Source organism: Lepidochelys kempii, chromosome 6 (genome assembly GCF_965140265.1).
Source record: "Lepidochelys kempii isolate rLepKem1 chromosome 6, rLepKem1.hap2, whole genome shotgun sequence".
Classification (NCBI taxonomy): domain Eukaryota; kingdom Metazoa; phylum Chordata; order Testudines; family Cheloniidae; genus Lepidochelys; species Lepidochelys kempii.
Window position 1 is genome coordinate 3209756 of NC_133261.1, and position 15187 is coordinate 3224942.

The 15187-nt window shown below is 42.6% G+C and overlaps 1 protein-coding gene across 1 annotated transcript; it reads left to right on the plus strand.

Annotated features, from left to right (window-relative positions):
* Window positions 1-13172: 13172 nt before the first annotated feature.
* Window positions 13173-14111, plus strand: LOC140913733 (olfactory receptor 5W2-like). The gene has a single exon (XM_073350534.1). It carries the CDS (start codon window positions 13173-13175, stop codon window positions 14109-14111), a length of 939 nt encoding a protein of 312 aa, XP_073206635.1.
* Window positions 14112-15187: the final 1076 nt, after the last annotated feature.

The window sequence follows — 15187 nt, forward strand, 5'->3', positions numbered from 1 at the left end:
AAACAGGAATATCCATTCCATTCAGCACAGCTTATTTTCTCAGCCATTTAAAGAAATCAGAATGTAACGCATATCTAGTTAGATTACTTACTAAGTTCTAAGACTCAATTCCTGTTCTGTCCCTGGCAAAAGCATCACACTTACAGAGAGAGAGGCTTTGTATCTCCCTCCCCGCAGCTTTTGAAAGTATCTTGTTTCCTTATTGGTCATTTTGGTCAGGTGCCAGAGAGGTTATCTTAGCTTCTTAACCCTTTACACGTGAAAAGGGTTTTTCCTCCGGTCAGGAGGGATTTTAAAGGTGTTTACCCTTCCCCTTATATTTATGACAACATCTATTCTGAGACCTAGTTCAGGCTTAAAAAATAGATCAACAGACCTCTGTCGCACAGGGCGGGGAAATTTTTCACACCCTGTGCAAGGCAGTAAGTTTTTGCTGACCCTAAGTGTCATTCTTCCATTGACCTACCTATTGCCTCTAGGGGACGTGGATTAACTACATCGAAGGAAAAACCCTTCCCTCAATGTGGAAAGCATCTACACCATGGCGCTGATGCACACCATAGCTGAGTCAATGTAATGGCCTTAGTATAGACATTCCCTGACTCAAAGGGAGGGGGGGTTCCCCCTTCCCATTAGAGTGATTTTTCTCTCCTATTCCATCATTCTTCTACCTCCCTTGTAAAGCTCTTTCCTTCTTTTGATGGTAAATATGTGCATAAAGTTTTACTCTCAGCATCATTCCTTCCTTCCCCACCCATGAATGCCATTTCAACTAAAGGCTGAAATGCTCTGAAACTGACTTGTTTGCCCATGACTTGGTGGTACCTCTGTCTTTTTTTCTCCCTTCACTTACTATATGTTAGGAGGGATGGAAGCAGTACCAGCTCAGAACCCTAAAATCAGGCATAGAGTCAAATCTTTCCCTGTTTGCTAACCACACCAACATTACCCTTAATACCTCTGGAGCTGCTTCCTTGGCCAGAAGAGGTTAAATTTGGCTTTGATGACATTGAGATTTGATCCCCGGAGCATCTTTGCTCCCAGGACAACAGGTGTGCACAGCAAATGGAATTAATTTTGTTGCCGTGTATTTCCTTGTGGAAATGGAACACAGACCGGCAGAGAATCACCTGGCCTGGATCGCTGTCTCTCCTGTGAGGTCATTTTAGCATTATACAAATCTGAGGTGACTTTATTCCACTTTATTTGTTGGTCACCTCTCCAAAAGTCTCTTTAAGTAATTTCCCAACATTGAGACACAAATCTCTCTTTCAGTAATTTCACAGGTTTGGGACACAAAGGTGTCCAGAAATGAGTGAATTTCTTCTGGACTAATAATTTATTGTCAAAAATAATACCATTCTGATTCACCTGAAACTCTTCACAAATGTGTTACAAATACGCTGAATAGCTTTTTCCCAAAACAATGTTTGTGTGTTGGGGGTGGGGTGAGGGGGGGATTTAGATGCCAGTCAGAATGCAGCCACTGCAGGAGGCAGTGGTGGGCCTTCCCTTTGGAATTTTTAGCACAAGAGTTGGGGTGTCCACCTGTGAGGTGGGAGATCCAGGTTCAATTCCCCCTTCTGTCAAGGGTTTGGAAAAGCTCTGTGTGACATTGCACTCCATATGCTTTATGAAAATATGCATATGAATATGACATCACTGGAATATGCTTTATGATGAGTGTCCCTTGTAACATATCATTATAGATGTAATAATCTAGTAAGTTTGTTCATTCTATTTGTTTACATGGATTATTTTTATGTCTGGAATTAGGAGAATAAGATATAAACTTGTATTACTGATTTAGACATATTAAGTGGAAGTCATTAAAGATGCTTCAGAATCAATGAACTGTGAATGGCTTTGTTTACCTGTAAGCCTTTTTCTGTACATGTGTGAGGAACAAGGAAGAATGGAGATTGGAGTCTTACAGTGACATGTGTCGATGTCACCAGATACTGAACTCCATCTTGAAGCTGGTACTTTTCCTGAGTGGGGTGGGATTCCAAACAAAGTTTTCCCACCTTGGGGAAGTTCTATATAAAGTGGGGAAGCAAACAATGAGTGCCTTCAACTGGCTTAAGGTATCCCCACAGTGATAGCTGCAAGCACCTGGAAACATAACAACTGTAACCACAGGGGTGGGTGAGAACAGGCTGGACCCAGGTTAGAAAAGGCATCCGGTCTGAGAAGGATTTTACCTGAAATAACAACTGGGGTGAGAAGATAACATTTGTAACTGATTTCTGAGTGTATTAAGCTTAGCCTTGCACATTTTACTTTGAGACTTACTTTGTTCTATCTGTTATGACTTACAATCACTTGAATCCTACTTTTTATAATTAATAAAATCACTTTTGTTTATTTATAATCTCAGTGTGAGTAATTTTTACCTGGGGGGCAAAAAGCTGTGCATATCTTTCTTGAAGTGATAGAGAGGGCAAACATGTATCATTTTACCCTGTATAAGCTTTATACAGAGTAAAATGGATTTATTTGTGGTTTAGATCCCATTGGGAGCTGGGTATCGGCGTGTTCAAGACAGGTATCCTACTGAGGTTTTTTCAATCTAGATCTGTAGCTTTGGGGGTGTGACCCAGACCCAGGGTCTGTGGTGCAGCAGACCGGTGTGTCTGTATCAACAAGGCAGGGTTCTGGAGGCCGAGGATAGCAAAGAAAACAGGCTCACAGGTAATTTCAGCACATCAGCTGACCATCCCAAAGTGGGTCTCTGAGACTGAAACCGACAAATTATGCACTTGGGTTACCTGCATTTCCAAAAAACATCCCAGCCCCTGAGTGATGTGCTATTTCAGTCTGGGTTTCTCTCAATCTCTCCTTTCAGAGTTGTTCTACTGTGGATAACTAATTTAATAAGCATTAAACAGCTTTATACAGATTAAAATTGATTTATTTGGGGTTTAGATCTGATTAGGAGCTGGATATCGGAGTGCTCAAGACAGGTATCCTTCTGAGGTCATTTCAGTCTAGATCTGCAGGTTTGGGGTTGTGGCCCGGACCCTTGTTCTGTGTTGCAGCAGGCTAGCATGTCTGACTCATCAAGGCAGAGTTCTGGAGACCCAGGCTGGCAGGGAAAACAGCACACCAGATGACAGGAGGGAGGGAGGGGTGTGTCATGCTTGGAAATACTTTGTTGAAGCAGCTGCAGAGATCTTCAGTGTTAACCACCAGTGACCAACACATGAAGTGGAATATACTCACCTCAGTTTCAAATTATATTGAAAAGGCCTAACGGGAGAGACAGCAATAGAGACCAGGTGATTTGCTGGCCCTGTGTGTTCCATTTCAAGAAGAAAAGACACGGCAACAACATTAATTGCATGTGCTGTGCAAACTTTTTGTTTTGGGAGCAGAGATGCTCCAGAGAGCAAATCTCAAAGTCATCCCAGGAAGCAGCTCCAGAGGTACTAAGGGAAACTTTGGTGTGATTAGAAAACAGGAAAAGATTCAACTCTGATTTTACGGTTCTGATTTCAGGGTTCTGAGCAGGTACTGCTTCATCTTCAACTCATTATAAGTGACGGGAGAGAATACAAAGAGGTACCACCAAGTCATGGGCAAACAAGTCAGTTTCAGAGCGCTCCAGCCTTTAATTGAAATGACAGTGAGCCATTCATGGTAGGGAAAGGAAGGAATTATTCTAAGAGGTGAAATGTCAACTTTTATGAACATATTTACCTATCAAAAGAAGGAAAGAGTTTTACAAAGGAGGGAGAAGAGTGATTGGAAAAGGAGAGAAAAATAGCTTTAAGAGGAAGGGGGAAAACTCCATCATCGAGTCAGGGAATGTCTATACTAAGACCATTGCATTGATTCAGCTATGGTGTGCAGCAGCGCCATAGTGTAGATGCTTTCCACATTGATGGAAGGGTTTTTCCATCAATGTAGTTAATCCATGTCTCCAAGAGGCAGTAGGTAGGTCAATGGAAGAATGACACCGAGGGACAGTACGAGCTAACTGCTTTGGACAGGGTGAGGAGACAGGTGCATTTCCCTTTTCCTGCCCACGGCTCAGGCTGGTGTTCCCCCTCCTCCCAGTGCAGGGCTCCTTTTAAGATCATAGAATCATAGGACTGGAAGGGACCTTGAGAGGTCATCTATTCCACTCCCCTGCACTCATGGCAGTGCTAAGTATTATCTAGACCATCCCTAACAGGTGTTTGTCTAAAATGCTCTTAAAAATCTCCCAGTGGTGGGGATTCCACAACCTTCCTAGGCAAGTTATTCCAGTGCACAGCCACCCTTACTGTTGTGATGTTTTTCCTAATGTCCAACCTAAACCTCCCTTTCTGTAATTGAAATCCATCGGTTCTCGTCCTATCCTGTCCCCCCACCCCCCCAGAGACATTACTTTGTAGTTTTATTCCTAAACTCTGTTTAACAGATGATAAATTATAGGAAATAAATAAAATTAAGAGAAGAATAATCGGGACAGTGCTGGGATGCTCAGAGATATTTTGTAGCAGCATCTGCAGAACATGCTGCAAAGGTCTTGAGTGTTAACCACCAGTTTGGGGAGTATTCTCCATTTTGCAGCCTGCCCTGACCTTGGCATTTTCAGTGAGGACTGCCCCAGGCACCTCTGGGTCACAGGAGGCAGAAAACGAGGAGAAGGAGTTATGAGCATGAGTCTTAGAGGAAGTAGGGACATAGAGTTGCCTGGGAACAGACCTGGAGTGACAAACTTGGGAGTTTCTGAATACAGCGATTGTTGGCTGTAGGTTATTTCTACTGGTGTTCAGGGAAGCAGGACTTTGCGTACATTCTTTGTCACCTCTCCTCCAAGGATTATACCAAAGAATATAGCTGACATTCATCATCAATTTTCCTCCTTATACAATCAACCCTGCAGTGCCTCACAGGTTGGCACCACTTAGGAAAAGGGGGCACCCATATGCTCGGGACCACTGATAATACCCGGCGAGCCTGAACACCCGTGGTGGATAATTTCTGCTACCATAGTGAAGAAGGGAAGAGTCATCACTGGGCTTGCCATGGATCTCCTTGCGGGGAGGAGATGACTGCAATGTACTTGTGCATCTGCAGCCATGGATCAGTGCATGGGTCCATCCCTTTGGTGACCTCACCCTTTCATGTTTATCGAACACTACTGTCAGTCAGCATTACAACTTTGGTGTTACTGGGATATTTTCTAAGCTGGTGGCAGTGACATATCAGGGTCCAACCCAGAGTAATCAGCAGCTGTGTCAGAACCTTGCAATGCCTTGCTGAAGTGGCTTCCACCAGGGCCACTCACAAACAACGTCTAGCATGCAAAGTGCACCCTTAGCCTCTGTATGTGTAACTGCAGCCTGACCAGGAATAGTTGGGTTACACTCAGGCTCTCACCACCCTTGGGTATACTGCAGGGTGACCCCCAACACACTCCCAAGTCTTTGATTTCCTCCAGAAATGTGCGTCCTGTGCTGCCCAGTCCTCTCCTGGACAATACAAGCTGCATCGTCCATTATTTCTTTAATAGCACTAATATGACTGCCACTTAGCTTCTCAGACACTTCTATTTAAACACAGTGGATTAGATCAAACAAAAAAACAGTTTTTTGATGACAAAGATAGATTTTAAGTGAGTGGAAATAAGGAGGCATAGAAGTCAGACATGGTTTCAAGAAAAATTAAGCTAGAATGCAACTTCAGCCTAAGTTAACAAATGATGTGAAATTCAAAGAAAAAGTTTCCTCATCACATGCTTTCAGCAGTCCTACTGATGAAACTTCTTCGGTCAGGACCCCACCCCCAGTCCTATGGCTGCTTCCTTTCTCCCTTCAGATGCAGTGAATCAATGGGCAGAGAGAGAGAGAGAGAGAGCAGTGCCTTTGGATGTCTGCCCCTTCTTTTTATAGTCCTATCCCTCCTCAAGAAACATTTCCACCTGGTTTCCAGAAGATGAAATGTCTGCGTAGAAGGATGTTCCCTGCTGCTTTTTCCTCACCTTTTTAGGTTATCTTTGTTTCCGTTCCTGCTTGATGACTCTGGTTACTGTTTAGATACAAAATTACGTAGAACACACCTTTCTTTGGTTAAGACAGACCAGTTTGCCAGCCTCAGTTTGCAACATGTATTAATAACAAGATACAGGGTCATCTTATACCTTCACATACTTTATCAAAAAATTTGTATTAATATTTGCAGTGAGAGCATGACTATTTCTTGTTGACTCACAGATTTGTTTAGCATATAAAAGCTGAGCTCTGTGTGCAGATAATATGCATGCAAGAGGGATAGGTTTTTGAACTTCAGAAGTCCATAGCATCCCACAAATACTTGTTAGGATATAGATATTCAGGCCTGTCTGTAAAGGCCTATACTCTAAGAATTTAGGTGTATTCTTATCGCTTGGCTAGTTCTAGAGGTATAAAAGAAAGAAATCACTGTCTGCCGGTGTAAGGGCCTTCTCTTACTGTGACAGACTGAGGCCCTGTTCTTAGGCTAATGCCTTTGGCTAAGCAGCAGAGGCAGCCATAAGCTAGGAAGCGAACAGTCACATCCTCACATTCAAAACTAGTCACATTGAAATAAGGTGCTATTGGGCTGTTAGGCACTATCAGGACAGGATTGTATTCCTATCACCTCCAGAGAAAGGGAAGTGCCTAGAAAATGTAAAAGGAAACTTAGTTTGATAGCATCCAGTCTGGCAAGAACTCACTTATCAATAGCTGGGATGTGAAATCCTCGCTTCTGTGTTGTCTTGTCATTGTAGTTCCCACTTTGCTATTGTTTGTCTGTATAATCTCTGTCTGGTTCTGTGATTGTTCCTGTCTGCTGTATAATTAATTTTGCTGTGTGTAAACTAATTAAGGTGGTGGGATATAATTGGACAATATGTTAGGATTGGTTAGTTAAATTTCAGGAAAATGATTGGTTAAGGTACAGCTAAGCAGAACTCAAGTTTACTATATAATCTGTAGTCAATGAGGAAGTGAGTGGGTGGGGGTGGGGGTGGGCATGGGCATGTGGGTGAGGGAAATGGGAGCAGGGAATGGGGGTAAGAAAATTGGAATCATGTTTTGCTAAAGGGAGAAATGGGAAAAGGGAATGGGAGTAAGGAAGTTGGAATCATGTTTGGCTAAGGGTAGGAATTGGAACAGGGACACAGGTCTAAGGCTCTGTGGTGTCAGAGCTGGGAAGGAGGACACTAAGGAAGGAAACTGGAATCATGTTTGCTGGAAGTTCACCCCAATAAACATCAAATTGTTTACACCTTTGGACTTCGGGTATTGTTGCTCTCTGTTCATGCGAGAAGGACCAGGGAAGTAAGTGGGTGAAGGAATAAGCCCCCTAACAATACTGTTTTACATCATCACTGCACATATTCAGGAATTGTTCCTGAGTAACCAAATCACACATTTCTTCCAAGCTTCTAATGCCTTTTCCCCCTCACCCACTTATCTAACAAATCTCTCATTTCATTTACATAAGCCATATTACTCAATCCAGATCCCCGCTTAAGACTCCTGTAGGTTTCAGTTGTAATCTGAAACTGTTTCAAAACCATAAATTTACCATAGTTTGAAGCATCATCAATAAGAATCATCAATAGAAATCTTATTGAATATGTCCAGAGCTCTTTCAGTCAATTTTGCGACCAATGTGCTCATTTTTTGATTGTCAGGAAGTGTATGGAGGGTGCACAGTCTCTCAAACGTGATGAAATATTGAGCAATATCACTGGACTCATCATATCATGGAGATATTCGCTCCCATTGTTTATTTTTGGGGAAGTGGGGTCAGCTTCTGGAGGGATTTGTCTCTTCCACTACATAACAACAAGCTCAGGCTTCTGAGCCTCAGTCTGGGCCTGTATTTCTCTATCTCTTAACCACAGGGCTCATTGTCCATGATTGCTTCTGCTTTCTTAGCCCTTTTGTGGGCAGCTTCTTCCCTGGCTGCCTATGCCTCTTTGAGCTTCAACTGAAACTCCAGGTCCTTTGCCTTCTCTTCTGGTTCCAGTCTGGCCAGCTCTACTTTAGCAGCTGCCTCACTGGTAGTCATTTCCCTGCTTTTTTATACTGGGCCACACCCCCTCTGCAGTTCACTCAGTTCAGGGGCTCCTTAGTTAGCAGAGACTTTCCGAATACCCAGTTTTCAGCTATTCTGGCAGTCTGCAACATCTGCAGTTCCAGCTTCTTTTGATCTTCACTCTTACTTATTTCACTTATTTTTCTGTCCCTAGTCACCTTACCCGAAATAAGCAAACAGAAAATATCAAACCAGTAACCACTTTGTCTATGTGCCACCCACCGCAGCCAAAAATAACTGAAAATCACAACTAGAGTCACAAAGCAATCAGCTGTGCACAGATCCTTCTCAGCTACGCCACTGTTATGTGTTGGGTCCCAGAAACCCTTTTGGGACTGCCACCCAATGTGCTGAGTCTCCCTGTGAGCCTGTTATCCCTGCCAGCTTGGGACTTCTGTACCTCACCTTGTTTGTGCTAGACACACTTGCCTGCTGCAAACCTAGATCCAAGTCTGAACCACGTCCCCCACAAGCTGCAGGCTTCACTGAAAACAGCTTAAGAAGTGCTCCTGTCCCCAGCACTCAGACACCCAGCTCCCAATGGGGTCCAAACCCCAAAGAAATCCGTTTTACTCTTTATAAAGCTTATATAGGGTAAACTCATAAATTGTTTGCCCTCTATAACACTGATAGAGAGATATACACAGCTGTTTGTCCACCCCCGCCCCTCCCCCAGTATTAATACATACTCTGGGTTAATTAATAAGTAAAACGTGATTTTATTGAATACAAAAAGTAGAATTTAAGTGGTCCCATGTAATAACAGACAGAACAAAGTGAATTACCAAACAAAATAAAATAAAACATGTAAGTGTAAGCTTAATACAGTGAAAACTAAATGCAGCTAAATCTCACCCTCAAAGATATTCTAATAAGCCTCTTTTACAGACTAGACTTCCTCTTAGTCTGGGTCCAGTAATCACTCACACCACTGTAGTTACTGTGCTTTGGTCCAGTTTTTTTCAGGCATTTCCTTGGGGTGGAGAGGCTATCTTTTGTGCCAGCTGAAGACAAAATGGAGGCGTTTCCCCAGGGGCTTATATAGTCTCTCTCTTGTGGGTAGAAACCCCTTCCCCTCTCCTATGCAGAATCAAGCTCCAAGATGGAGTTTTGGAGTCACATGGGCAACTCAAAGGTCCATGCATGACTCAGTTCCTTACATGAGAATGCTACATTCCCAGGAAAACTAAGATGTGGATTGGTGTCTCTCAAAGTTCATTGTTATCTTTAGTGTTTCTTGATTGGGCACTTTCAGAGAATAGTCTTTTCTCAAGAATCTGTCCAACTGCTTCACTGAGCCTACTTAAAATCAAACAAGTACATAACCAGTATTCACAACTTCAAATACAAAAATGTTACATGCATGCAAACAGGATGAATATATCCAGTAGATCATAACGTTTGCAGAGATATGTTACATGGCCTATCTACCATAAAACATATTCCAGTCATGTCATATTTACAGCCATGAGCCTATTTCTATAAAGAATTATGGGGTGCAGTGTCATACTCTGTTTCACGGACTATAAATTATGGGAAATAAATAAAACTAACAAAAGAATCAGAAGGAAGCTGGCCTGCTCGGAGATATCTTGTAGCAGCATCTGCAGAGATGATGCAGAGATCTTCAGTGTTAACCACCAGTTTGCGGAATATCCTCCTTTTTGCAGCCTGAAATAACCATTTTCAGTGAGCACTGCCTCAGGCACCTGCGGGTCACAGGAGGCACAGAAACCAGGATGAGGAGTTCTGAGTTCCTAGAGGAAGTATAGGCATAGTGTTTCCTGGGAACAGACCAGGGGTGACAGACTTTGGAGATTCTGAATACATCTGACTTGGATCATCAATTTTTCCTCCAAATACAATCAAACCTGCAATGCCTCACATTTTGGCACCACTTCGGAGAAGGGGGTACCAACTTTCTCTGGAGCACTGATAATACCAGGAAAGTCTGAACACCCATAGGGAATAATTTCTTTTACCATAGTGAAGAAGGGAAAAGTCATCACTGGGCCTGCATTGGATCTCCTAGGGGGAGGTGATGACCACAATGTCCTTGTGCATCTGCAGCCATGGATCAGTGTATGGGCCCATGCCTGTGGTGACCTCACCCTTTCATGTCACTCAAACACTACTGTCAGTCAGCACCACACCTTTGGTGTTATTGGGATATTTTCCAGTTTAGTGGCATTGACATACCATTGTACAACTCAGTAATCAACAGCTGTGTCACACCCACATGGAACCTTACAATGCCTTGCTGAAATGGCTTCCACCTGGGCCACTCACAAACAACTTTCAAGTATGCAAACCACACCCAAAGCATCTGTGTTTAACTGCAACCTGGCTTGGAATACTTGAGTTACTCTCAGGCTCTCACCACCTTTGGTTATACTGCAGGGGGACCCCAACACACTCCCCACTCTTTGATTTCCCTCCCGAAATGTACATCCTGTGCTCCCCAGTCCTCTCCTGGACAATACAAGTTACATTCTCCATTATTTCTTTATCAGCATAATATGCATACAACTCTTAGATATTTGTATTTAAACACAGTGGATTAGATAAAACAAAAAAACAATAAAACAAAGTTTATTGAACTTTTTATTTAAAAGTTTATTGAACTTTTTTTTTATTGAAAAGTTTATTGAACTTTTATTGAACAATAAAACAAAGTTTATTGAACTTTTTATTGAAGATTTTCAGTGAGTGCAAATGAGAAGGCAAAGAAATCACACAGGGTTACAAGAAAAATAGAGCTAGAAGGCTACCTGTGCCTAAGTTAACAAATGATGTGAAATACGAAGCAAAAGTTTCCTCACCACATGCTTAGAGAAATCTTACTTGCCATCCTTCTTAGGTCAGGACCTCTCCCCCCGTCCAATGGCTGCTTCCTTTCTCCCTTCACATGCAGTGAATCAATGGGCGGGCAGAGAGAGAGCAAGAGAGAACGGTGCATTGGGATGTCTGCCCCTTCTTTTTATAGTCCTGTCCCCAGTTTGAGAAACATTTCCACCTGGTTACCAGGAGACAAAATGTCTATGTAGAAGGATGTTCCCTTCTGCTTTTTCCTCACCTTTTTGGGCTACCTTTGTTTCTCTTCCTGCTTAATGACTCTGGTTACTGTTTAGATACAAAATTAATCAGAGCACACATTTCTTTGTTGAAGAGAGACGAGTTTGCCAGCCTCAGTTTGGAACATCTATGAATAACATGATACAGTGTCATCTTATAACTTCTCATACATTATGAAAAAAATATTAATATTTGTTATGAGAGCATGACTATTTCTAGTTGACTCATAGATTTATTTATTGTCTTAAACTGAGCTCTGTGTGCAGATAATATGCATGCAAGAGGGATAGTTTTGTGAACTGCAGAAATCTGTAGCATGCTGTGGTGTCCCCCTGAGCTCTTCTGGTCATCATGTGGTCTCCATCAAGCAAAATGAGTAAACCTATCTTTTCTACTTTGGGGAGTAACCTAGCAAGGGAAGGACATAGGATACCATGGTGATTGGCATGCTATAAATTGCTAGAGAATCTGGAGTACTCTTATATGTCTTACAGGTTTTATATTCCACCCATTCGGGCCAGGACAATGAGGTGATTCTGAAACCAGGAATTACTGAGACAATATCCTCTATAGCTGCAAACAATTTGCACATTTCACCTGTGTCTAACTTTCTGTTCCTTTGATTCCAAATTTCTTTCTAAGTCTGGTTGAAAATTTTTCTTAATAACTTTTTTATGGGAAATTGGATTTTGCATTTAACTATTTTTTCATGAAATTATTTTTCCCTGAAATTATCAGCTTTCCATCAAAATAAAAAACTCCCCTCCTCCCTAAACCATGGTTGTAGGACTCTGGTGATGTTCCAGGACAGTTCAGCAAGAGGAGAGACCATGATGCATAATGGGGGGATGTAGTGCAGCCTTGGAGCCTGGCCCTTGGAAGAGATTGGTGGTGTGTGGTATCTGAGGCACCCCCATCGTATTTCCATGTCGAAATATTAAGGTTTTAGCAAAAAAATGTTAGTCTCCACAAAAAAAAAAACCCACAAAAAAAAAACTTTGTGGATCAGGTATACACAGTACCGAACTTGCACTGAAAAAAGCAGGATGAAATACACCGTACCCTCATACTCTGTAACTATGGTAGAATTTGCATCATTTAATAACATAGTAAGAAAGAGTGGGATAAATTAATCCCCAGGGAACCAATTATACCAAGGTGTCTTTTGTTCACTGAGTGCATTAATTCGGTGTTGTGTCTTTCTGAGCTCAGGTATTCCCAGTTGCTTCTGGAATCATGTCCCCCAGATCACACATGTCAGTATAAAATTTCCTGCATGCTTCAAACTGGCAGTTTCTACTGATTGGGAAATGTCACCACATCTCTCTCTCTCTTCTCAGCAGGTACGTGCTATTGTCCTGAATTACAGTCACACACACACTCAGACATGATTTTTCTCAGCAGCTATTGAATTCAGGACCTCTAGAACTTAACGCCTCAGTCCCAATTCCTACCCCTTCTGCTAAAGGAGAGACCTTCTGGTTTGGAAAAAAATAGACAATTACACAGTCACCAAACCCAGGGCTTTCCATTATGTCTCTAGATTTTCATACAGGCTCAAGTAAATGCCAAAAAGCTTAATTAGCACAGTAAGCAACTTGACCCCAAAAGGACATGCTAAGCCATAGAGCTCCCCTTGCCCAAAGATGGTAGAAAGATTGACACTACTTTACTCTTACCCCTTCTTTTGGGAAGGAATAATCTCTTCAAGCTGAGATGGTTTTTATCCTGATTCTGTTACAGCAGAGTCACAAGTCACTTTTGGCTGCTGGGATAAGTGAACAGGAGTGTCCATGTGAGGGGCATGATTAACGTCTGTCATTGTATTTATGCAGTGTGTATTTTATCGAACAACTGGAAAGACCAGCCGTGAACATCTGGCTCTGTGGACTAAGCCCTTCCCTGAGTGCGTACTGATGACAATTGAGAAACTCATCTCCATTTATTTTCACGTACTTCATTAAGAGAAGGAACAGGTTTTCCACACCATCCACCTGCCCACATCTCTGTAGCTGCCTGATGACTGTTCAGAGGAGATGGAAAGGGGAAATCACTCGGAAGCGACTGAGTTCATTCTCTCAGGACTGACAGTTGGTCCGGAGATGCAGGTCCCCCTGTTTGGGGTGTTCCTACTTATTTATGGTATTACCCTGGTGGGGAATGCGGGAATGATCTTGTTAATCAGGATTGATCCCCAACTCCACACCCCCATGTACTTTTTCCTCAGTAATTTGTCTTTCTGTGACCTTTGCTATTCCTCGATAATTTCCCCTAAGATGCTGCTGAATTTCCTAGCTGAGAGGAAAAGCATTTCTTACACTGCCTGCGCTGTGCAAATGTATCTCTTTTACGTTTTTTCAGATGTTGAGTGCCTCTTGCTGGCTGTGATGGCCTATGACCGTTATGTGGCCATCTGTAACCCGCTTCTCTATACGGTAACAATGTCCAGGCATCTTTGTAAACAGCTGGTGGCTGGGGTGTACGCTGTGGGGTTGGTGGATTCAATGATATACGCATGTTTTACATTTCAACTGTCATTCTGCAGCTCAAATGTCATCAATCATTTCTACTGTGACATCCCACCACTGTTGGTGCTCTCCTGTTCTGACACCCACATCAATGAGATTGTGATGTTTACTTTAGTATGCTGCATTATCCTGAGCAGCTTCGTGACTGTCCTCCTCTCCTATGTCTATATCACCTGCACCATCCTGCACATCCGCTCTGCCAAGGGCCGACGCAAAGCCTTCTCCACCTGCACTTTCCACTTGACCACTGTGGTTCTGCTTTTTGGCACCCTCTTCTTCACGTATTTACGTCCCACCTCCAGCTATTCCATGGACACAGACAAAGTGGCCTCAGTGTTTTACACACAGGTGATCCCCTTGTTGAACCCCCTCATCTACAGCCTGAGGAACAAGGAAGTGAAGAACGCCCTGAGGAAAGCAATGAATAAACTCCTAACCAATTCTTGAATCTGTTTAACTCTGTACTGATTTACTGATGGGGAGTGGAAAGAGGTAAATTCAATTCCCAGCACATTGCAATGTAATTCCCCAAAGCCCATGGTAGTATTGTTCATTATTATATTGTTATTACTTTTAATTTGTTTGTATTACAACAAGGTCTGCAGGCCCCGACCAAGATCAGTGAACAAAACAAGGGAAGAGTCACAGGTCCAGAAAGAGAGAATTATTTTATCAGCGGGTGCTAGGGGCATCTACTTAGAGAGTGAGATGCTGAACTTCACATCTCTGTTCCAATGGTTATTTAATTAGTTATCCACAGTAGAACAACTTTGTCAGGAGAGATTGAGAGTAACCCAGACTGGAATAGCACATCAATCGGGGTAGGGATGCTTTCTGGAAATGCAGGTAATCCATGTGTATAGTGTGACAGGTTTGGTCACAGAAACCCCTATTGGTACTGTCACCTGATGTGCTGAAATTACCTCTGATCCTGTTTTCCCTGCCAGCCTGGGCCTCCAGAACCCTGCCTTTTTGGGCCAGACACACTAGTCTGCTGCAACACAGACCAAGGGTCTGGACCACAACCCCAAACTACAGATCTAGACAGAAACTAGCTCAGCAGGATACCTGTCTCCAGCATTCAGACATCCAGTTCCCAATGAGATCTAAACCCCAAACAAATATGTTTTACTCTGTATAAAGCTTATACAGGGTAAAATGATAAATGTTTGCCCTCTATATCACTGCAAGAGAGATATGCACAACTGTCCCTCCCCCAGGAACAATTATTTACAGTGAGTTTATAAATAAACAAAAGTGATTTTATTAAGTGTAAAAAATAGGATTAAGCGGTTTCAGTAAGTCACAAAACGAAATAAAACAAAACACGCAAGGCTAAGCTTAATACACTCAGAAATCAGTTACAAATGTTAACTTCTCACCCCAGTTCTTACTTCAGGTAAAATCCTTCTCAGGTCAGATATCTTTTCTGACCAGGGTCTCACCTGTTCTCACCCACCTCTGTGGTTACAGTCCTTTTGTTTCCAGGTGCTTGCAGGTATCTCTGTGTGGTGGGGAGGCTG

Bases quoted from the DNA above. Each gene is read 5' to 3' on its own strand.
- LOC140913733 (XM_073350534.1), top strand. From the start codon at position 13,173: ATGGAAAGGGGAAATCACTCGGAAGCGACTGAGTTCATTCTCTCAGGA.